This window comes from Syngnathoides biaculeatus, chromosome 6 (genome assembly GCF_019802595.1).
Source record: "Syngnathoides biaculeatus isolate LvHL_M chromosome 6, ASM1980259v1, whole genome shotgun sequence".
NCBI lineage: Eukaryota > Metazoa > Chordata > Actinopteri > Syngnathiformes > Syngnathidae > Syngnathoides > Syngnathoides biaculeatus.
In genome coordinates, this window is record NC_084645.1 from 14895269 (window position 1) to 14918100 (window position 22832).

General features: G+C 41.3%; 3 protein-coding genes across 6 annotated transcripts in view; 2 read left to right on the forward strand and 1 right to left on the reverse strand.

Annotated features, from left to right (window-relative positions):
- Nucleotides 1-900: 900 nt before the first annotated feature.
- Nucleotides 901-7446, forward strand: spty2d1 (SPT2 chromatin protein domain containing 1). The gene is made up of 6 exons (XM_061821448.1): nt 901-1354; nt 2428-2542; nt 2607-4082; nt 5267-5423; nt 6837-6914; nt 7022-7446. The coding sequence occupies exons 1-6, from the start codon at nt 1292-1294 to the stop codon at nt 7107-7109; spliced, it is 1977 nt and encodes a 658-aa protein (XP_061677432.1). The 5' UTR covers nt 901-1291; the 3' UTR covers nt 7110-7446.
- A 469-nt stretch (nt 7447-7915) lies between these two features.
- uevld (UEV and lactate/malate dehyrogenase domains) lies at nt 7916-14069 on the forward strand. Of its 3 annotated transcripts, none has more exons than XR_009795231.1 (12): nt 7916-8089; nt 9089-9173; nt 9257-9322; nt 9386-9549; nt 9616-9921; nt 10630-10735; nt 11272-11442; nt 12750-12914; nt 13054-13138; nt 13226-13264; nt 13387-13474; nt 13555-13686. XR_009795231.1 is itself a non-coding variant. In XM_061821450.1 (12 exons), exons 1-12 carry the CDS (start codon nt 8048-8050, stop codon nt 13717-13719), a joined length of 1407 nt encoding a protein of 468 aa, XP_061677434.1. In that variant the 5' UTR covers nt 7916-8047; the 3' UTR covers nt 13720-14069. The 3 variants fall into 3 exon arrangements, 2 of the variants coding, with proteins under 2 accessions (XP_061677434.1, XP_061677433.1); XM_061821450.1 differs by lacking the exon at nt 13387-13474 and having other exon boundaries at nt 9616-9754; nt 9827-9921; nt 13226-13349; nt 13555-14069; XM_061821449.1 differs by lacking the exon at nt 13387-13474 and having other exon boundaries at nt 13226-13349; nt 13555-14069.
- A 618-nt stretch (nt 14070-14687) lies between these two features.
- si:dkeyp-19e1.3 (TBC1 domain family member 10A) overlaps nt 14688-22832 on the reverse strand; it is a 32125-nt gene continuing 23980 nt past the window's right edge. For both annotated transcript variants that reach the window (XM_061821446.1, XM_061821447.1), the window contains exons 10-14: nt 22705-22799; nt 22487-22552; nt 22127-22226; nt 18633-18785; nt 14688-17488 (exon numbers count right to left, since the gene is read on the reverse strand). In XM_061821446.1, coding sequence (XP_061677430.1) covers nt 16266-17488; nt 18633-18785; nt 22127-22226; nt 22487-22552; nt 22705-22799 — 1637 coding nt within the window. In that variant the 3' untranslated portion in view covers nt 14688-16265. The remainder of the gene's footprint in view (nt 17489-18632; nt 18786-22126; nt 22227-22486; nt 22553-22704; nt 22800-22832) is intronic.

Consider the following 22832-nt stretch of genomic DNA (forward strand, 5'->3'; position numbering starts at 1 on the left):
CTGGGTGTGATTGTGAGTGCGACCCCCGTGTGGATAAGCGGCTCAGAAAACTGATGGATGGGCGGATCTAACAAATACTGTACAATAAAATTAAAGGAAAGAAATAACTTTAAAACTCAGTCTCACACACACACATTTTGGTGAGCCCACCAATTACCTTACAACTAAGGCTAAGGATTTAAAAAGTGATTTGAACTGACAAAGGTGAAAAGTTGGTATGTAACACTTTTTTATGAATAATGAATTGCCGAAAAAGAAAAATGAAAAAAAAGGAAATGTGAAATATGAATACTTTTCTGCATGCCCTTGTTTCCATACAAACATGCTCCGCAATTCCATTTTGGGGATAACAAAATAACATGTTAACAGGTGTGTAGATTGAAGTAGTTGAAAAACGGTTCTTTAGCATGTCCACAAAAGGTACGTGAAGGAACAATTATTTGGAGATGACAGAGTTTGCATTTTGTGGAAAAGAATTTCGGAATTAATTTATTTTTCTCTAATTCATATCATTTTTGTGACGTAGAGGATCACATACAATTCTGGAGTATTCCATGTACAGCCTATGACATGTGCTTGACGACAGCGCCCTCGCGTGGTAGAGCAATGTTGTATCGGCGGAAGTACTTTTTATCGAGCTGAACTTGTCATTTTAATATGTACTTCGTTCGTTACTACTTTGGTTGCACAGAAAGGAAATTTAGACCTTTAATGTAACTTAATTATCATCCCACTTCATCTCCGACTAATGTCATAAAAAGCGCATCGTTTTTTTATTTTGTCAACTGCGGATGGAATGGGCAGTGTCATACACGGAAGTGCGTCACATTGAACTAGCTCGTTTCCGCAGAACGGTCTCATTACATTTCGATGTTTGTCGACGCAAGCCACCTATTGTGGTTCAGCTGTGGTTTTTTTTTTTTTTTTTTTTTTTTTTTTTTTTTAAATAGAATGACCTAATTTGATTTAAATGTCTTTTAAGTGTGCTGCCATAGCCGCGACTTCACAGCCTAGGCGCCTTGGTTAGCCCTGTCCTAGGGTTAGCTACCTTTGCCACTTCGTGGTGCTAGGCTAGGCTAGGGTCACAAAGTAATTTCACACCAAACCAGTTGCCACACAATTGACTCATTCTGCTCACATTGTCTTAAAAGACACACGTGGCGTTTACGTAACGCTAAATCCAGCGTTACAGCTGTGTGAGCTGCCGGCTGAACGCTGAAACCAATCTCCCCACTGCTGGCGTTTCACTCCTTGAAAAAGACAGCTGACACATACTGTACATGCTGCTAAAATGATGGACTTTGACAACGTGCTGTCGATCGCCACTCAAAACCAGGGTGGCAACAGCGTGCAGGTACGTGAAATGAGCAAGTATCTTTATTTGTGTGAGCACACAAATGCCAGCTCATCGAGGTTATCGGTGAGTTTCCGAATGCAGTAGCAAAATTAGTGCTAAATTCCACCAAATATGTTAATTGTTGCTGTATACACCGCGTAAATTAACCAGATTTAGTAGGTAGCAACGGTTGTATCAACAGCATAGACGACTGAGTTTTCACAAAAGTAAAATGTAAGTATGAAGTTGAGTAAACGAGTTATGACACTTAGACGCGTTAGTGCAAGGTTTACACTAGAGGCCCATCACTTCATTTTATTAATCTTAACGTAAAAACCGTCTCTCAGATTGCATCCTTAGAATCTGTGTACATGGATCTGATCACCATGCTTCATAAAGGATGGTGAGAGGCAAACTTATGGAATTAGTCACAATTACACCATTCTATGACTCATGACGCTCATGAACTATAAGTATAATTCAGGCGACAAGGTGAGATTTTACGCAGTTACTCATTGCTGTTAAAGTATAAGATGTAGGTCAATATGAATATGATAAAAGCTATAGAACATTTTTAAACAACCCCCTTGACTTCCTGACACCCCTCCCTCGCTATTGCTTGTGGTAGCCGCTTGACATGGGCTCGCACTTAGCGAGCTGTGACCTTTTCGGGTGGAAGCTGTCTCTTGCGTTGACCCCTGTGGGTGGTGGTGGCGTGGGTGGGGTCAAGCACTTTTCTGCTGTAATTTGTATCCCTACTCTCTATGTCAGTTCTCTTCTACCTGGCTGCATTGTCAGCAGCAGAATGATGGAAAAAAAAAATCAAGTATTTCAAACTCCCCTGTTGCACAGTAAACCTTTTTGAGCAGAAAGGGCATACAAATCCACCGTTCTGCTTAGCCATGCAGCTGAACAGAACATGAACTAACTGGCTAGGTGGGTTTACTGGTCATGTAATTCTTCACATTGGTGCATGTCACTTGACTCCAGCCAAATCATGGATTACTCCCTGCTTTTTTTCTTTTTTTTCGTTGTTGTTAAATGTTGACTGAAGATTTCCTCTGCATATTTTGATGTCCTATTTTCAACAGAAAAGGTACAGTTTACAAGCTGGTCCACCTAAAAAAGACCCAAAGTCAAAGGGAGTAAATCCTGCTGCTATACAGGCACTCCTGAAGAAACGACAAAATGAAGCCAGATTGAGAGGTAAGAAATGCACTTTTTTTTTTTTTCTTTTCAGTTTATACAATGCCAATTTATCTGTTTTCAGAAAGTGAATTGAAGAAACAGAAGGAGGATCTTCTCGCAAAAAGGGTTGAGTTGAAGTCTGATCGTAAAGCGAGAGCCATGGCTTCCAGAACGAAAGACAATTTCAAAGGTTATAACGGCATCCCAGTAGTGGATGTTCCAAAGAAGAGGAGGACAAAGCAGGAAATTGAGATGGAAAAAAGAGGCAACGACGAAACATTTAGAAATTATTCAGTTGACCCAGAGGACGATGAAGACAATTATGAATACGAGCAAACAGATTCTGAGCCCGATACAGATCCAGAACCTGTGAGGCATGGGAAAAACTCAAATTTTAGTGGAAACAGTAGTAGCGCCAGGGCCTCCCCTAAAAAACCTAGCGGTCCTCCCAAGTCTGCTCCACTCCCCTTGAACTTTGCAGACTTGCTTAAATTGGCTGAGAAGAAGCAGTTTGAGCCAGTTGAGTTAAAAGCAAAGACGGTGAAGGATGAAAGGCTCCGCACAGCTGAAGAGTTAAAGGAGCTGGAGATGGAACGGAAAGCAAAGAACCGCAACAAAGATTTGAAGACAGAGCGAGAGCACAGGCCGCAGTCTAGTTCTGGTTTTGTAAGGAAAAACACGTCACAGAAAGAGCCAAAGAATTGTAAACCACAAAAGGGTTTACCAGAAAGGCCACTTCAGTCCAATGGGGTAATGAGCAAGTCTGTAGCAACACCTCATAAGACCAACACTGGTGAGAGAGAAAGAGAGAGACCCAAGATCTCAGTTCCTTCAAAAAACACTTCTCCAGCTTTTGTCAAACAGGGGGTCCCTAAACCTTCATCTAAACATACATTCAACGATTCAAGCGACCTTCGATTAAAAAAGGAGAGCTCATCATCTGTTCAAGGGAAGCCTTCAGGCATGCCTCAGTCCAAGCCTCATGGGACATCTGTCCGGGACCTCAAATCTCCAAATAGCAACCCACAAAAAAAGAGGCCTACGCAGGTTAGCTCAGCAAAGCAGGAGCGTCCAGTTGTAAATCACAAGTCTGGAATGGGAGAATCACCAAGGTTTGGAAGCAATCCTGGAGTAAAATCTAGTGCCAATTCCTTGGTTCGACCTTCATCAAGTGGCAATTCGAAAGAAGTGAACCAACGTCAGTCAAGGCCAGGAGTCGTAACACCACAGCCAAAAGCTAGTGGTAGTGACTTCAAAGGTTACCCTGCGGGAAGAGGAGGCCGGCCACCAGGCTTCGGACAAGGTCGAGCCTTAAGCGGAGGGTCAGGGATTGGACCGGGCCGAGGTCCAGGTGGAGGACCCCCATCCAATAGGCAACCCTCAAGCAACTTTGGATCAGGACCTGGGAGACCCAAGTGCACTGTGGTGTCTGAGACTATCTCCTCAAAAAATGTCAGCGGCGCCAGACCGGGAGTTCCTCCTCGGCCAGGGATACCACAAAGACCAGGCTTTGCTCCCAGACCAGGAGGGGCACCAAGACCTCTGAACAGACCACCAGGTACAAAACAATATTTTGCATATACAATACTAACAATGTTAACTTGAACGTGGCTGCTTTCCACTCAAGCAGGACAGTTTTTTTACTGTTGTGTAGTTTCAATCGTTCTTTAGTTGTTGCATCTGTTATTGCATATTTGAAAGTTCTGATTTTCTTCGTGAGGCAGTTTGAACTCCACTACCTACCTTCTCCAAGTATCCACTGGTGTTAGCTTATCTCATCAGCATACTTGGCCTGGTATTTGTGTCTTTTACAAATGGGAGTCAGACAAACGCGCACACAATCATTTTCATTATGTGTTAAGAAGGACACTATATAGGTGCATCTAAATAAATTTGAATACTGTACGAGAGTTCATCATATTTTGGCATTGCAATTCCAAAACTGAAACTTGTGAATCATAGTTTCGTTCCACACAAGAAAATGAGAAGGCTAATTCCACCCTCATTTCATTAAAATCTTTATTTCTAAGGCGTCAACATACATTTCTTGAGTATTGTCAAATGTGGGTTTTCCTTAACTCTAAAATAAAATAATCCAAATAACATCTTAAATATTTTTTAATTGAATTACAGAAATACATTTGTAATTTTAATGAGATGCACCTATGATTTAAAATAAAATCATATATATTTTTTTAAGAAAGCCCAATATTTAATAGTTTCCCGCTTCACTTGTAAAAAAACAAATTGACAATGAGGCAGTCTGTTATTTCCTTTAATTCCTGATACCAAGCAATCTCTGAAACGACCCTCCCCACAGTAATAATATTGATGAGCCTCTTGTGAAGGTGGTTTGTTTATTTTAAATTATTCAACAAATGAACATTTGTTTTAACCGGTTCTTCATTGTGTAGATGTTTGACACATAAAGTTTATGCTTTATGGTCTACTCAATTTTCAAGTGCTTTTGGCATCCATATGCATACACCTTCATCAATTTACACAGAAATGTTAGGAATAGATTTTGTTACTCAACAAAATTAGATACATTAAGCCCTTCCTCTTGGGGGAAAAAAAAAATCCCTTTTGACAAATGCATGTAAACATGATCCTTAACAAATGAACATTAAATGATGAATAATTTCATTATTTGTAATTTTATTAGTATAGAATGAGCCATCAAACTCCATGGCTCAGCTGGTTAATGTGTCTATAACGCTTGTATATATCTCTCTAATCCAGGTGCAACACTACCACCCATCACCATCGCGTACAAGAGAAAATATGAAGAGGAAGAGGAATATGATTCTGAAATGGATGACTTTATTGATGATGGAGAAGATGAGCAGGCGGAGGTTTCCAAACACATAAAGGAAATATTTGGCTATGACAAATCCAAGTAAGAGTTTCATATATACTTTTGCAGTCACTGATTTGACGAGCGCCCCATCGCGCTCGCAAATCTGCACAGTCGAGCACGAAAAATCACGCACATAAAATTTGTTACGAGTAGAAAAAATAGATATTGAAAGACGTTGCTTATTTTGTGTAGTCTTGACATTAATTTGCGTTTTTATTTCATAAACGTTGGTAACAAGCCTGATCCTTAACAATCAGTATTCAGCCGGAAACAGGAAATGCAAGTTAACCATACTGAGCACGTTCGGAAGTGATTCCAAAAGCACGTGTTCCGAGCTGCTTCACGTACTGTGAGCGCATTTACGTCGAAAGTCATCAACATAATGAGCCATCTCAAAGGAAATTCAATTACACCAGGGGTGCTTAATGCATTGATCACAGGCAGTTTTGGTTGGTCGCGTGACGGCGTGTCCAAAAAAAAAAAAAAAACCAAAAAAAAAAAACGTTAGCTTATCATCCAACTCGTGGCTTGATTCAGGTGCGGCCAATACGTCGATTGCACGCACATAAAAGTGCGTTCTAGCAAGCCAGCCTCCTATTTACGGCAGTCGCCGCGATGCGTGCGTCCACCCCCACAATCCCGCTGTTCGATCGCGAGAGGCTGAGTGCTTGAAAAGTCGATCTTGGGGGGGGGGGGGGGGGGGGGGGGGGAATCTGGGCACCCCTGAGTTACACTGAAAACATTTCTGGGATATAACACAGTTAATGTTTCAGTATCTAATTATACTAAGTATAAGATTGTGATTTACTTTGACTTGATCTAGGTTCTAATGTTAGACTAGTCTGTCCATATATCTAAATGCGAACGGTCATTTTCTCCTGTGGTTGAAAATGTTTCCCCTCTATGTGCTTTAGGATGATATAGATCATCTATTGCTAGCTTTCATCAATGGATTGACAATAGATACTGCCGTAAATTACACTAGATTATAACAATACATCACAATTGCCGACAGGAATGTTTGTTACAATGTATCACTAGCATTAGCATTAGCATTTATTCCTTGACAGGCCTGTGCATTTCATTTTTCTTCAGATTAAATTTGTCAAATCAAGAATTTTTATTGATGAAAAATTTTAAATCCTGTTTTATATCATGTTCTAATAATATCAGTTAAAATAGGATATGGTCATTTTCATAGTTTCTATTTTAGTTATGTATTTATTTTAGTTTTAATTTGCAGTTATGTGATATTAATCCAGTAAATTATTTTAAGGTTTTAAGAGTCCATCCCTAATGACACCCGCAACTTTATCTGCGGGCATGACTGGTGGACCACACCCGTAACTTTGTCTGGGAGCATGACTGACCACACTGTACATTTTTCAAATGTGAGTGACTGCTTTTGCCTTTTACTATCTAGTCATTTTTTTTTTTTTTAATCCCACACAGATACAAGGATGAAAGTGATTATGCTCTCAAGTTCATGGAGAGCAGCTGGCGAGATATGCAGAAAGAAGAAGCAAGGAGGTAACTTAATGAAGGATTACCGTGATTGTGCATGTTTGTTGTGTATTTTGTATTTCGAGCGGTCTTTGCTTACTGTAATGTCCCCCCCCCCTCCTTGATTCTGTTAGTCTAAAATTGGCTGTGCAAGAAGATTTGGAGGAAGAAAGAAAAGAGCAAGAGGAGATGAAAAGGATCAATGCCAAGAGGAAAAAATAAACTGAAACATGGACGTGAAAGACTTGTTGTTATGTTGACAGAAATAGGACCATATGTTATCCATAGTTGCATGTAAAGCACTGTGGCACACATGAATATTATGGAACCCTTGTGTTATGTTTAAATATTGAGTGACACATGAAGATACTTTTTGGTTTATGTCAATCTAGAAATAATGTTTAAAAGGTAAATAGACAGATGTTTGTGGCGGAAAATGCAGGTAACATTTACCCCCTCTTTCTCCCTATTTATTTCTCCCCATCAAAAGTAGTCCCATTTTGAAAATCAATGTTTAAAGAATAATATTAGAGTGTGCAAGTTTCTGTTTAAAGTTATCAGGGCCTGTGATGGCTGATTTTTGAACATAATATGTAACATTTCATAATTTGGATTGTAAGTTCACAAAACATGTTTTTTAAAGATTTTGAAACAAAAATGTGTTTCTTCTCAAAATGTACTGTAATGTGATACTTTGCGGTAATGGTTAGCGCATCTGTTTTGCAGTCAGTTCAAGGATTTGAATAGCGTATTGATCACACACTCTGCCTGTGTGGTTGTTTTTTGGAGGTACTTCACACCAACAACAGTTGAATTTTGTAGAAATGCTGCAGTGAAATGAGTGAAAGTTATTACTAGTGTGAAATGACATTCATTTTACCTTCCTAAGGGTCCAACCACCATCAATTTCCTATCGCACTCCTTCATTCTCGGCTCGTAGTCTCGTTGGGAAACTGGAGTTGTTTTATAGCACAGGAATTGCTGCACAAACTATGCGAGTCCCTCGTGAGGCCGATAGAGAAGCAAACTTGTCATTCATCATATGTTTGTTATCCCTTCTCGGCCACCGTATTTGGGGAGGGGCTTGTAATTACCTTAGCTACTCGGGAAGGTTTGCGGAAGTTGAGTAGTGCGGGCTGTCACAAAGAGTAGTTGCTTAGATGGACCTTCGATCGGAGAAAATACAGCGGGTCATATCCAAGGTAAGTTAACTGCTCGGACAAAAAACGGCACGCTTTGACCCTTGTGAGGATAAGAGGCCTGGAAAATGGAATGGCTATAATAACTAAGTTTAAGAGTGTAACTTGCCGGCTGGGTAGCACAGCGTCTTCATGATAGCTGGTCGCTGTAAACTCAACAACTGGCTCGACCAGCTCCGTGAGTCACGCCGGGAATTAATCCGGAAGTCTTGAAACATTTTAAGGATAAATATATTTTTTTTATTCGTGTGTTCTTTAGATTTGCGATGCGAGTATTCAGTACGTGGTACGTTTAGCGTTTATTTCTTGTGCCAAAGTTGTCGTACATCACATCACAGCTACAAATAAACTGGCTTTCACGTGCTAAAAGAGGTCTTCATTGACTTGTAAAGAATTTTTCTTTAGTAATGTTATACAAACGTATTATTATGACTGGGAGAAATCAGATCGTTCTACAGTACGGTCCAATTATTGTGCGGTAAACATTTTCCATTTGACTTTGGGCGAAAGGCAGGTTGAACCTGAACTGGTTGCCTGTCGGTCACTGGGCCGTGGGCATATTCAGACAACCATTTACACAATATTTATAATTCAGAATCTTCCATATATTTAACATGCATGTGTTTCAACTGTAAATTGGCTTTACCTTGCTAGCGCTTTAACACTGTCACATCCTTACCCTAATGACGATCCAGCATCAGGAGCAACTTTGAGTTCAGTGTCTTGCTCAAGGACACTTTGGCATGGTTGCAGGGGCACAGGTTGAAGATGCTGTCACTTGTGATGGGTTGGGAGACAGCCCCTGTACCACCTGAGCCTTGGTGGAGTGATCGCGCTCAAGGAGGAGAAAAAAAAACAATACTGTCTGTCAATTTATTACAGACAATGGGAGAAAGGAATATTTGAAAAAATTGAAAACACAAATCAGAGACTGAATCTCTTTACCAAATCTTAATTAAATGGATGATCTGTGTATCAATCTGCACACCTGTCTAATTTCAGTACAAATTCCACGATGTTGCTCTTGAAGAGTTGGACAAAATTGAGGAAACCTTCCCTGGGATGATCCCATCTGTAGGCACATATAGTGAGTCTTGTGCATGGACATAGAATTCTCTCCACGCGCATGACGACAAGGACTATAACCTTTTTTCTTTTTACAAATCACAGCATTCAACGATGGCTCCCAGAAAGAGCTCCTGAAATTGAACGGCAACCTTCCAGTGAAGTATGAAGGTAGGACTTGCGCTTCGGATCATTTCATCTGATTGACTACGCTGATTTCTTTTGTTCTCAAAGGACGGTCGTACAACTTCCCCATCCAGCTTTGGCTGATGGACTCCTTCCCAGTCACCCCTCCCATTTGCCTCCTGAGGCCCACACCAGACATGATTATCAGAGAGGGCAAACACGTGGATGCCCGAGGGCGTATCTACCTGCCCGTGTTGCACAACTGGGATCACGTATGTTGTTGTTGTCTATAAATGTTTAGTGTGGCTTGCTCTCATGAGTTGATCCCCTGGATGCAGCCCAAGTCATCAGTGGTGAATCTTCTGGAGGAGATGATTTTGAAATTTCAAGAGGATCCTCCCCTGTCCTCAACTACTGCAGGACAGAAAGACCCACAGGAGCTCCTGGCATTTGTCAATAATCTCCAGATCAATGATCGTGCGTCACTTAAATTGTCTTCCACGCTTGCACTAACCTCTTTCCATTCAACAGCCTCCTTTTTCATTTCAGGTTCAGTTAGACACCATGATCACCCGGTCCACAAAGTCTCTGTTATCGGAGGAGGGGATTTAGGAATGGCCACAGTGATGTGCATTTTGGCAAAGGTTTTCAACTTTTAATAAAGGTTCTGTGCAAAAGTGTTAGGATGGGAGTACGCAAACAAATATTTTACAGTATAGTCATATGTCAGTATAAAGGTGCAGATGCCAAATAGAGGAATTATTTTTTTCCCTTTTAAGTCACTGTCGCCGCCAATTGGTAGAGAAATGCTTAGCATGTCTGCTTCACCCTGCATTCCAAAAACAGGAATCTAAATTGCCCATAGCTGTGAATGTGAGTAGAAATGGTTTGTTGTTTGTATAACCTAACCCTCCTGTAGTTCTTTGGCTGTCAGTCCCTGACGAACCCCACCAGTCGTCTGGTGTGGGTTCGCTTGTTTTGGAATATTACCAAATGCTATAAAAAATGGGGTGATACATGAAATTCACTGTGGCGTCCATTGCCCCTTTCAAAGCGCAGTTTCTCCTGGATATTTAGGGGAGGTCGTCACACTAAATCAGAAAAACTCAAGTGAGCATCCTCACAAAGAGGTCTGTTTCCAAGGTGCATAATGGCATAACTGAGATGTGACAGTTTAGTTTTGTTTTGATTTTTTTTTCCTCCTTAAATGAGCCCAGTGAATTTTAATCATAAATGATGGTCATAATGGCAGACTGATGCCCAAGACTTTTGCAAAGTCAAAATCTATGTTGGATATTTGAATTGATTCGAGGCATTCTAATCAAAAGGTAATCCCTTCTTTTCTCCCACAGTGTAATGTCAATAAGCTTGTTTTCATTGACGTTGCTGAAAGTTCCACCAAGGGGGGCAGCACAGATCTGGAGATATTCAGGCTACCTAAGGTGGAGGTGTCCAAGGGTCTGTAGTTTTATTTTCATTCTTGCAAAATATGGCCCGTGGCCCACTCCATTTTCTAATCCGGTCCACCGAGCATTCAAATTATAAGAACCCTTTCATATTTGTTGCATTAATTGCCTTTTCCCCCCTTTAAACATCTTAGTTACTTTGTATTTATTCATGGAAAAAGCTAATTAACCAAATGGTTTGTTTATTTATTTCAACACATTTTGGAATATTTATAAAACATTTTCATGTAACAATTGTTTTTACATTATATATATTTCTTTCTGATTAATTGCAAAAAATTTATTAAGTATAACAAAAAAATATTGTTTAAAACTTAATTTTATTTTTTATTTTTTTTATTTTTTTTTTTGGGAAACCTCATCTATGAGTGACCTTACCCATCTGTTTTAAAAATTCAAATGTGACCTTGAGCACAAACGGCCACTGCTATTAACATAGAGGAATTCCCCACATTCTTCATGTGCTCTCGGTGCTTTCCATCCACAACACAGCAGTCCTTTTTGACATTTTGATTCCGGTTTTGTCAGATTTGTCTAGCTCCAAGGGCTCCAGGGTCGTGGTGGTGACCGCAAACGCGTGGAGCAGTGAGCAGTCGTATGTAGGCGTGGTACAGAGCAATGTTGATTTGTACAGAGGGATCATTCCAACATTGGCACATCTCAACCCAACCGCCATCATGCTTATTGCTTCTCAGCCAGGTAAGTGTAGATGTTTGCTGTATTGTAACAATGCTATCGTGCACAGAAGTATAAGAACAATGGGAATTGTTATCCCCTTGTGTTGTTGGGCAAGAAAGTTCAATAATGGGCAGTTTGTGCACTTTGAGCCCAATGGGTGTTGGATGTGAGGGTATGACTCAAAACCTCTGTTGTAGTTCAGCCTAAAGGTGCTTGATGGTTGGTGTCAGAGAATTTTTTTTTCTATGGCAAATCTATCTATCTATATCTATCTATCCATCTATCTATCTATCTATCTATCTATCTATCTATCTATCTATCTATCCATCCATCCATCCATCATGGCAGAAGGTAAAATTAATCCTTGTGTATCCATCCACCTGTTGTCATGCACAAAAATAGCTTTATGTTTCACTAAACTGGACTCTGTTTTCACATCGAGTAAATACATTGGTGAGTAAATTAAGACGAGATCATCCTTTCAGTTAATTTATGTGATAGGAGAGTCTCTGCTAGGATGAAGAGCAAAATTTGAGGGAGCAGAAATTAAGATGTTTAGCTCCTCGCTCAGAGTCAGCAGGTTGGATAGGATTAGAAATGAACCCAGATGGACAGCCAAAGTTGGATGTTTTGGAGACAAGGTTAGAGAGAGCAGGCTTTGATGGTTTGGAGTTGTTGTTCAGAGGCGAGAGAGTGAGTATGTTGGTGGTAGGGTGCTGAGGATGGAGCTGCCAGGCAAAAGGGCGAGAGGAAGACCAAAGAGAAGGTTTATGGATGTGGTGAGGGAAGACATGAGGGCAGTTGGGGTTAGAGAGGAAGATGGAGGAGATAGGCTTCGATGGAAAAAGATGACACCCTGTGGTGACCCCTAACGGGACAAGCCGATTGGAAAAGAACAAGAAGAATCCTATCAGTTAATATACTTTTTGTGACATTTTTGTTTGGCGTTCCGTCAGATTTTTCTCATGCAAAATGTGCCTTCACTAAAATCGGCATTGCTTAGATAGCAAATAAATGATGGATTGACTTTTGCACAGCGGTTTTTTTTTCCTCCCTAAGAGATATATGCATGGGCAATATATCTTCCATACAAAGGAAGATGCAGTATATTAAGATGTGGAATGCAGTTGTTCATATGTACATAGAGTTTCCAAATTATTTCAAGGAGAGCACTTACTTCACGGAGATGGTCTATAAAAGGTAGGAAGTGGTACTGGCGGATTTTAATAAAAAGAATCATTATGATTAAGGTGTAAATAAGGCTTAAATTTAATCAAACAAGATTTGTCCCAAAACGTGCATATTCTGTCTTTGTGCTTTGTCTCCAGTGGACGTGATGACCCACATTGCATGGAGGCAGAGCGGCCTCCCGCCAACACACGTCATTGGAGTGGGCTGTAATTTGGACTCGGAACGTTTCAATCACATTCTTGCTGTTACCTTAAACACTCCCAAACAGGCCTGGGTCATTGGAGAGCTATCGGACAACAAAGGTGTGTGCATGAAATGCTAAGGGAGCTGTTTCTATGCTTTTATATTTTGTTATGATTTTCAGTTGTTGAGTTTATCAGCTGTACCTGCTCATTCTGGGCTGCTTTCCCATTGACTAACTTTCAGCACTTTGTCACGCAGTCCCTGTGATGAGTAACAATGACTCAGCGTCCAAAAAGCCGTTGGAATTCCATGGATCAGCTTCCACCAAACCGCTGATCACCAGGTAAAGTCATCAGTTGTTAGTTTAACTCCATCGAAGGACTTTTGAATATCGTGGATTAGTTTACATGGCGGTGATGTGTCACTCCAGAGCCTTTGACATGATGAAGACTCGAGGTCAGCGTTCATGGTCTGTCGGTTTGTCCGTTGCTGACATCACAACCAGCATCCTGACAGATAGAAAGAAAGTCCACTCCATCACCACTCTTGCCCAGGTGACACGTTGTCTGTCTTCCTTTTTTCTGTATGCAGCCCTCAGCGGTAAAGGTTTGGACATCCCTGATGTAGAGGAACTATATGGACTCATCTCATATTTCTGGGTGTAGAATGTTAAAAATAAGTATGTCAGGAATCTGTTTTTGTTCATGCATTCAAATGTTAAATATTTAATACGTAGGTTCATCTGCACTGTCTGCGTAGGGGTGGAGTGGCATAGGAGCGGAGGTGTTCTTCAGTTTGCCGTGTCTCCTGGGGTCGAGCGGTTCCATGCGCCTGGCTGGTATGTCACTGGGGAAGGAGGAAGATGCCAAGCTGAAGGAGAGCATCAGTTCGCTCACCAACCTCATGAGTCAGCTGAGAATTTGAGGGATGGCAATTGTACCTGTTTCAATGGGAGTGGCTGTTGCAGTAGTTGGTGGCATTCACAGATTGGACTGACACCCATCACCTCATGATGCTTGATGCGCAAATTTGAGTGGATGGACCTGTCTTTTACCATCCTGCTTTCTAGTTTTTAACCTGGATCCTGTATGTTGACTTTGGGTGGGAAAGAAATCACAAATTTGTACAAACTATATATTTATACTAAACACATGGAGGTATTTTGTTACGCACTAATTTTACATTTAGCTATGCAACTACATTGAATGCAAGGGGGGAAAATCTTTGAAAATGTATGTATGCTTAAGATTATTAAAGGGTTTGTAAGTATGTGATTTATTTTCCACTACACAAACTATTTTTTGGGAGGAAGTCATTGGGTGAAGTATGAGTTAGGTTCTTCATTTTTTTTTTCATTTGAATAGAATTTTGCTATTTGCACAGGTGAAACATCAGATATGTAAACTTAACATTTGCATGTTTGTGAGAGTGCAATAAATCAAATCACCAGGTGTTTGAGAAAAAAAAAATGTATAAAAATGTATTGCTATAATGCACAACCCCAAGCCCCTCTCCCCCTCGGCTGTGAACGTTCGTGGTTGTCTTGTGTTTGACAGTTGAGCAGTCCACAGGGCAACCCTCAACAAGATGAGCCATGTTTTCAGGAAATAAAACACCTGGGACAACAGTCCATGTTACTAGACATTTACATTTGGTTTTCTGCCAACCATGCAACCACAATGGATGACCAAGTCTCATTTATGGTAATCCCACTATGATGAGGTCTATATTGTAATTTGTGAGAATTATTCTAGAATCATCTGCATGGACATGAAGAAATAGGGAAATAAATTTAGCACCACCAAAGAAGGGCTGTTTTTTTTTTTTTTTTTTTTGCTGTGTGGGTTGAAAAAATTTTTTTTGTAAAAAGAAAGTTCGCCTTGCAGACTTCCTCTGTGATAGGACATTAATTTATCAGTCAAAATAACATTTACAGCAACAATGTACGGTAAATAATGTGGGGTTTAGAATCACTCCTGATAAATATTGGGATCTGTTCCAAAAGTTTCAAACTTTTAACATGGCTTAACTTCCTTTTCTTTTGACATTTTTCTGAGTGATTACAATAACGAGCTTGAAGTGACAAACTCAGACAGTATGTACACAGAAAATATTAAATATCATATTCTCACAAGGGTGTCTGAAATGCCTTCATAAAGAAAAATAACTACATGCCCACGCACCACGTAATCTTGTCAAAACATACAAACGTGAGTGAACATATACAATTAGAATACACAAAAAGAATACCGGCAGAGATGTTTTTCACAAGTGATCATTTTCTACTTTTCAAATACACATGACAGATGTTTCCATCTTTGATTTACACAATGTAAAGTTACTTGCGGGAAAGTGAGAAATAAAATGAATAGTGTATCCAATGCTGCCTTTTCTAAGAAATGAATGAACTGATATGACCATAACCTCCCTTCATATGTTACCAAACTCTCAAACTAACGTCATAGCTCTTTGACTTAAAGATATTGAATACATTTTGACAAACAGCAGTTGAGAGCCAGCCTTCACCTTAAAGGCTTCATGGGAACCGACGGACCAAATGAGAGCACCCAGACGCTACCGGGACTCCATTTAAGACAAAGATTGAGGAGAACCACACATGAAGGAGTGGTGGCTTCATTAAGTTGTGCCTGTTGTTGTATAAAATGACACAGTATTATAAAAACAGGAACATCAATGCACTTGCAATGTGCGTGGTAAGGCAAACAGTTTAAAGTACAAAATGACAATTGGAAAAAAACCTTTAAAAAAAAAAGGTTCTATCATGGAAATGTGGGCATGTTGACCAAACAATACAAACAACCTTATCGAAACTATGGAATGACATTTGAGTATGTATTCAATATCCTACTCGTGCACTAGTACAGCGACTGATTTTTTCCCCCACTACTCTATGGCAATTTTGCGTATTAATAACTACACGTTACTAGAGATGAAAAACTGTACACTAGTTGACAACTGCCCACTACTAGTATTACTAGTGACCAGTGAAAATTGTACGAGTTGAGAAGTTGTGCAATTTTGCCTGAAGAGTATCAGGCAGTTGTTCGACTAGTGTGCTATAATGCCATACGATAGTGAAAAAAAATGTTACAAGGCAGCCATAGATAGTCCTCTGAGGTAGGAGGGACATCTGAAGTCACTGGTAAGACAGTGGATGTACTAACATGGCCCAGTTTTTCTCCGAGTGTGCCCCAGTTGTTCTACTAGTGCACAAAAAGTTAATTCAGTAGTTGGGAATATAGGTAACTTGGGGTAAGTCATTCTAGTCTTCTGCCCTGTCTTACTAGTGAGGACAAAGAGTGTACTAGAAAATGGACAATTCAGCAAACTAATGGGTTATAGAATAAATGCTCAAATGCTTTGCTATGGAGACGCACCGAATAGTTACTACTGGCCTTTCAACTGAAATGTTTCATCCTGGTAGGATCGGTCAATATGCGGATTGCACTTCAAAAGGTGATTGACTTCGGCAGCTGCTGTCCACCCGTAGGCATCCTGCAAAAGTCTGGGCTGGATGCAGCTTTCGGCACCCAGTGGCCAGACTGTTCCAAGAGCCTGGGAGTGCCCAGTGGAGACTTGGTGTACAAGAGTGGTGCCGGGAAGGCAGAACGGTCCCTGGGGGAGCGAGCGAAAGCCTTGGAATAGGCGGTGGGTGAGGTGGGTCTGTGGCACTGAAAGGGAGAGAGTCTGTCAGCAAAGCTGTGGGGAGGAGGGGGGATGATGACGGAGTCCTCCACCCAGCGGTCCTCTCCTTCATATTCCGGCTCCTGAGGCAAACTAGGTAAAGCACGGCACGAGGGAGGGCGAGGAGACGGCGACGGGGGGATGAAGATGGGGGGAGGAGGTAGTGGGTTGCGAGCGGGGTCATAGTCTGTGTCGAAAGAAACCTCCTCAGGGGTGGAGTCTAACAACCTCTCGGGGCAGCGCTCGTCCTCATCGGCTTCGGACAGGTTGTCGTACTGGGAAGTGTTGGAAGGCCTCCTGTCAGCTGAAGATGCCGGCACGTACAGAGACACTGGGAACTTGGTGGGCTTGTGGGGAGCAAGCCTGGGAGAGGAAGATGCCGTGAAGCCACAGGGAGGGGACATGAACGGTTTGGGGGGGAGAGATGGCTTCGATGAACCCACCAATTTGGGAGCTGAATGGTGCTGGGTTGGTGGAGTGACCGTTGGCTCCTCCTCTGTTGGGTAAAACAACGGTGGAGGTGGGAGATCTGGCAGGTCTACCATCTCGTCTGGATTCACTTCCAGCGCATCCCCAGGAGAGGCTTCATATGGAGGGGGCCAATCAATAGGCTCCTTTTGGGTGTCTGGGGATCCACAAAGTTTGCCTCCTTGTGTTTTCTCAGGCCCACATTCCTTCTCATCTCTGCCATCATTTACCTTAGCATGGGGTTTTGCTGGTTTGGGAGGTAATGGGAATGCTCTGGGAGAAGATGTTGCTTTCGTGAGATGCGCAGCTGGGTCAGGTGATCCCAAGGAAAGTGCGTTGGACCTGCTGGGACTTCTTGAGTCCTGGGCCTTGGTTTCTTGGAAAGTGATGCTGTCCGTATTAGACTGGCTGCGAGGCTGTAGATCACTTTTGACTTCTAGAGGAGAGTCACGCTGCAGAGGGAGTAGGACAATTGGCCTCTCTTGACCGAGGGGCTTCTTTGGTAGCTCCTCTGATTTGCCTAAAAAAAACGAAAACATGAAAAAAGTGGGACACAGGAACTCAGGCCAAATTCGAGCCTTTTCCCTCTCTTTCTATCAAAGTCAACAAATGCCTGAGTCTCTCTAAAAGATTATCTTGAGCAATTATCCTGTGATGTGGAGTGTGTTACAAGGGATTATCCCTTCCTCATCTGCCGAGCCAATTGTTGTATGTAAATGGTAAACCTGGATTTACGATCAGAAATCAAAACCATGTTTGGCCAACCAAGCGGACTCTGATTGTGATGTGAAATGGGGGCAAGGCAAATGGGAAGCGACCCGTGACTAAAACAACTGGGAGACAGACAACTACTTAAGACTGACCCAAGACAACTAGCCCTCAAAAACGGGGACAACCGGTTCAAGGAATACATTTAACAAATTACTTTTTACATTACAATAAGATAATTTTTTTTAAACTCATTTTGTCTTTATTTCTGAAAAGGTCTTTGAAGCTTACTCTTCCATTTGCTTAAGTCAGAAAAACCACACAGCTCTGTGCTTCTCTGGCTGTGCAGATTCTCCCGCCCTCTTGAGTATTATGTACTTCATGTACGCACCCTGGTGCCAACTACATGCTCTGTGGGCGTTCACTGTCAAATTTGGACGTAAGCGCATTCTCCCACAGACTTAAGGCCTTTTTCTTTCTCGGCACTCGGGAGGCTGCTGTAAGTATGTCGCTCCGTGAAGACCAAACATATAGCACTTCAAAGTTTGGAGGCGCTTACAATTCACGTGATATTACATGAAAGAGACTCCCAGAAAGTTATCAACATCAATTTGGTCAAACTAATGTCGGAAATTAGAAGTAGAGGAACAATTACTTGTGTAGAGGATTTGAATAACATGTCTCACAGGTCACTCACCACAATAAAAATGATAAGGACAGTTTGCCATGGCAATATAAAAGAGGCAGCAGGCCACTGATAATGTAGTGGGCCACATTTGCCCAACTTTGGCGCAGCCAGCATCGGGTCACGTCCCACTCAGCGATAGTGTGAACGGGGTCAAGAATGGCCGTCTGTCGAAATATCCTTACAACGCTGCACAAACTACTTCTTGCTTCCTATCGTAAAACCAGGAAGCCCTCAAACATAAATGTGTGGATGTGGGGAAATGCTGTACCTGGAGGAGGTTGGTGCAACTTTTTACTGCGTAGCTCAGACATGGCCGCCTGCAGTTGCTCCACCACGACATCATCTGGAAGCAGGAAGGAAGCAGCGAGCTGCTCTTGAAGAAACTCCCTCAGGTCCTCCAACTGAAACTTCAGCAAACGCTCTGATTGGACACACAAAATGGGGACAATTTTCATCAATTATTGCACAATTATCAAACCTATGGCAGAGGGGCCAGAGTGGGCACACTGAATAACTTTTTATGGTCCACTAGAGCAATTACGTTGGCATTTATTGTATTTTCCATAGTTCTGGACATTAAAATGTTTACAGAAAATACTTAATTAGACTAAGTAGTCATTCTGGGCTAGTTTTCTGATGAAATATTGGATTGTAAAGCAGATTTTGGGGCACTCACAATTTAGACAGTCAACCTGTCACAACCTGACAATACATGACAGAAGGTGGATATTTTCCTCATTGAACTGTATTCCGCAGTACAATTCTTGCCTGTATTTGTATTTATTTTAATTTAATTTTTTAAAAGACATGACAATGAAAAATAGTGAGGTTAAAAAAACGTGTGCAGGATGGTTTTGTTGGAATCGATCAACTTTGTAGAGAGCAGCCACCTCTCTCGAGTTGATTGCATTCCTCACGTTTGAAAACCGTTTTTGGAAGATGACATAATTAAGGCAATGGAAATGTTGATACAACCGGTGGTGTCATGAGTCTCCACGAATATTTGTGGGCACTGCAGGCTGTCATCATGACAAACACTAACCATTGTACTGCTATGTTTATACTATTTGAGAGGCTTGAACACTTGAAGATGATGAATTTAGACAAGGCATTGCATTTTTTTTTTTACATTAAATAAAGGCTTTATGTCTAATCCAGGGCTAGGCTGACTGCAACTTTTATGTGCAATGGATATGATTGCGTGGCTATGATGAGGATGCCTCACGTCCACCAAGTTATTTGACAGTTGCTTCAGAGTGATCTTATTGAAAATGACTGCCAGTTTTGTTTACTTTACAGCATTAAAGAAAATACATAAAAGACATCAAATTAAATTATGAGTGAAATATTGAGAAAGATTAAGACCACATACTTACTTACATTCTTCTGGCAACGTTAGCAGAAAATCTGTACAGAATTTTTTTATCCACTTTTAAAAAAACTGGCTCTTTTCAGACTCTGGAAGCAGTGCAAAATATTTGCTGCCTAAAGCATATTGAAAGTTTGGATACTTTTAGACAACAAATGAGTAAAACTATTAATATTCTATTCACTTGAGCAGCCTTGTTCTGTTACAAACGATCGCTGTACTGTCACATTTTGCTGCTGTAAGGCAGTTCATGAGGCTTGGTAGTCTGTCCGTTCTCAGTTTTATTGGTATTTGTTGCATCACTTATGGCTCGAAGACCTTTGAAAAAAAATGTTTGGAAAGAGGACTGCAAGACAGGTGTTTCGTTTGTGATGTAATAAACACTTTTTTTGCAGTTGTGGCTTAGTGTGAGCACACAATTTGATTCACATGGGTGGCACTGTGGGAACCGTATTCTGCTATTTAAATTGATGACAACGTGATAAATTTTCTTTTATTTTAACCATGAGCAATTTAACATAATTTTCATGTGTTGTGTTGATACGAGTGCAAAGGTATATGATGCAACATAAGGAACAGTATAATATCAAGTTGAATGAAGTAGTGTTTGGGAACTCATGCAAGATGGCCTTTTGGGGGGATTTGCGGAAAATAAATAGTATTCCAAAAATTCCATCCAACAATGACAACATGTTTAAAAAAAAAAAAAAAAAAAAAAAAAAAAAAAATCAATCGGAAGGGAAGTTGCATATGCAATAATAACAGGTGACTACACATTTACAGTGAAATCCTGCATTCCTATGATTCGGTACCCGCGGAGTCACCTATTTGTGGGTTTTTCTTTCCCCATTTTTTTTCCATTTTGTTTCTATTTTGGATGCATTAACCAAACCCTAAAACACGATTGGTAGTGTATCCTCACTTACCCCCAACCACTCCTCACACACACTTATAATGGGTATGAGTTGTCTTTGGACTTTTACTATTTACTGACTGTTGGTCCTCCAAGTGAAACCAAGACTATGATGTGGGATGTGACAAAAATGATTATTTATGAGAAAAATGAGAAAAACAACAGTTCATCTTACTGAAAGTGCCACCGACACGTAAAGCATGATTTTTAGTATGTTTTTAATGAAAAAAATGCAGCCGGCATGGACCCATTTGTTTTTTGACCACACGTCATGATTTTGACGTATATTGGTTTTTGTAACTCCACCATGAAAACCTCTCGAGGGATTTGTTTTGGAGAAGAAGCAGGAAGTGACGTTTTTTCCAAACGCCCACACCGGCGGGCTTGTGTCTTTATACCCGTTTTACTGGCGGGAAAGTAGCTGTTTTTTCCCACGTGTTAGCGAAAATGCCTTCTCGTTGTATTGCTGGATATTACTCGTACGCTCAGGTGGATGGATTCACTCTTCACACAATTCCAAAAGACTCGGTTCGTCGTAAAAAATGGATTGCACAGGTGCAAAAGGCAAGAGCTATGTGGGTTCCAAATGACAGGTAGGTGTGTACAGAGCTGTTAAAAAAAAAAAATAGTTGGGGGGGGCACCGCTGTTCATCGCCGCCGCCATTGTTCATCGCCGCCGCGTCGGAAGTGGATCAGGCGGGGAGGTGGTTTGGCCGAGTACAGGAGGAGAAGGGAGCTCTCCCCCCTCCACCGGTGTCCGGAACAGTAGTTACTTTGGCCGGTGTGGGTCCTCCTGAGTAAGCTACATACTGTCATACATAATTTTGGGGAGTCTATTGTTAATTAGAAGTGATTCGCATATCATCTAAACCTGACTCGAAACGATAGGCAATATTGCCCCGGTCACTTCACTTGATTGTGAGATGTTTTTTTCTTCGAAAAGAGTCAACATGTCAGAAAGGGGATCGGAAAAATCCGAAAATCTTTGTTGTTCGTCTCCCATAGCAGGTGGGACAGTGTCTTCTCAATGGCAAGTGTCCCAGTGTGACATCTGCAAATGACGTTGCAGGCAATGTGGCTGCCACTGGGATGTTGAGTGAGACTTGCGCAACGTTGCGCATGAATGACAACTCCTCCCATTATATATTTCATACAGACATTGAAGTGAATAATATTATATGTAGTTTTCATAACAATATCTATTTTAAAATGTATATAGGCATGTCAGTGGCAATTTAAAATGGTTCTACCAGAATGGGCTTGTCAAAATATGATCATACTTTACAAGCAACCAATCAAAAATGAGCTTCCGAATCTTGTCCATAGCAACCACTTGCATTATGTAAGCCACCCGGGAAGGAGGCAGCCAACCAGATGCCAGCTTGTGGCTGTATCGTTGAGTTCAAGAAGCTGCAGCGTGCTGTGTTCAACACATACAGAGACAGGACACTGAAGACTAGCCGATTGGCATCGGACTCACTTTTGTGTAACTTGAGGGTTGTGTAAGCCATAGCAGTCAGCACCTTCTCTCCTTCCAGAATATAGATGTCCCACAAGCGCAGAGTGAGGGTGAAGGGGCTCTGGTATGCAAAAAGACAGCAAAAATGACTATCATATGCTGTGACAAGGGATGGCCAAGATTTAGCAATTCTCAATTCATTAACCACCCACAAAATTAGATTTTTGCAATGAATATTCCTTGTTGCAGTGGTTTATACCATTTTATAAGAGTGCAGGGAAAAAAGAGGCCATTGTAGTGCAATGTTTCACCTGGCAAGGGTGCCAACTGGACAAGCAGTTTAATAAAATAGAAGGGAGGAAAATCAAAGCAAACACTCACTCTGTCAATAAAGCACTGCAGGAACCACTTGGTGGTGTAAACCCCACATGACATCTGTTCCTTGTCCTGTTAAGTGAGAGTTAATGAAGAAAAGTCATCTTGTCAGGATTCAACGCATCTTAGAAAACGAAAGCACTGGTGCAGGACCTTGAAAGATGTCTTGCAACATATGAGAGAAAGAGGAGGGGAAGAGAGGATCTGAATGTGCTGTCACTCACCAGATGCTTCCTCAGTTTAGGCAGCATTTTGGAAAGTATCCGCTCATGGTGGGCCTGGAAACGCTGCAGTTTGGGAAATCCCGGGATAAAGAAACCTTGCACAGTGGAAAAGCACACGTCAGAAAAGC

What these genes read in the sequence shown, in the direction of transcription:
- uevld (XM_061821449.1), top strand. Translation starts at nt 8,048, where the DNA reads ATGGACCTTCGATCGGAGAAAATACAGCGGGTCATATCCAAG. An exon ending in CCTTCCAGTGAAGTATGAAG is followed by an intron (nt 9,323 to 9,385) that starts GTAGGACTTGCG and finishes TTGTTCTCAAAG; the next exon opens with GACGGTCGTACAACTTCCCC. An exon ending in CCATCACCACTCTTGCCCAG is followed by an intron (nt 13,350 to 13,554) that starts GTGACACGTTGT and finishes CTGTCTGCGTAG; the next exon opens with GGGTGGAGTGGCATAGGAGC.
- spty2d1 (XM_061821448.1), top strand. Translation starts at nt 1,292, where the DNA reads ATGATGGACTTTGACAACGTGCTGTCGATCGCCACTCAAAACCAGGGT. An exon ending in ACCTCTGAACAGACCACCAG is followed by an intron (nt 4,083 to 5,266) that starts GTACAAAACAAT and finishes TCTCTAATCCAG; the next exon opens with GTGCAACACTACCACCCATC. An exon ending in CAGAAAGAAGAAGCAAGGAG is followed by an intron (nt 6,915 to 7,021) that starts GTAACTTAATGA and finishes TGATTCTGTTAG; the next exon opens with TCTAAAATTGGCTGTGCAAG.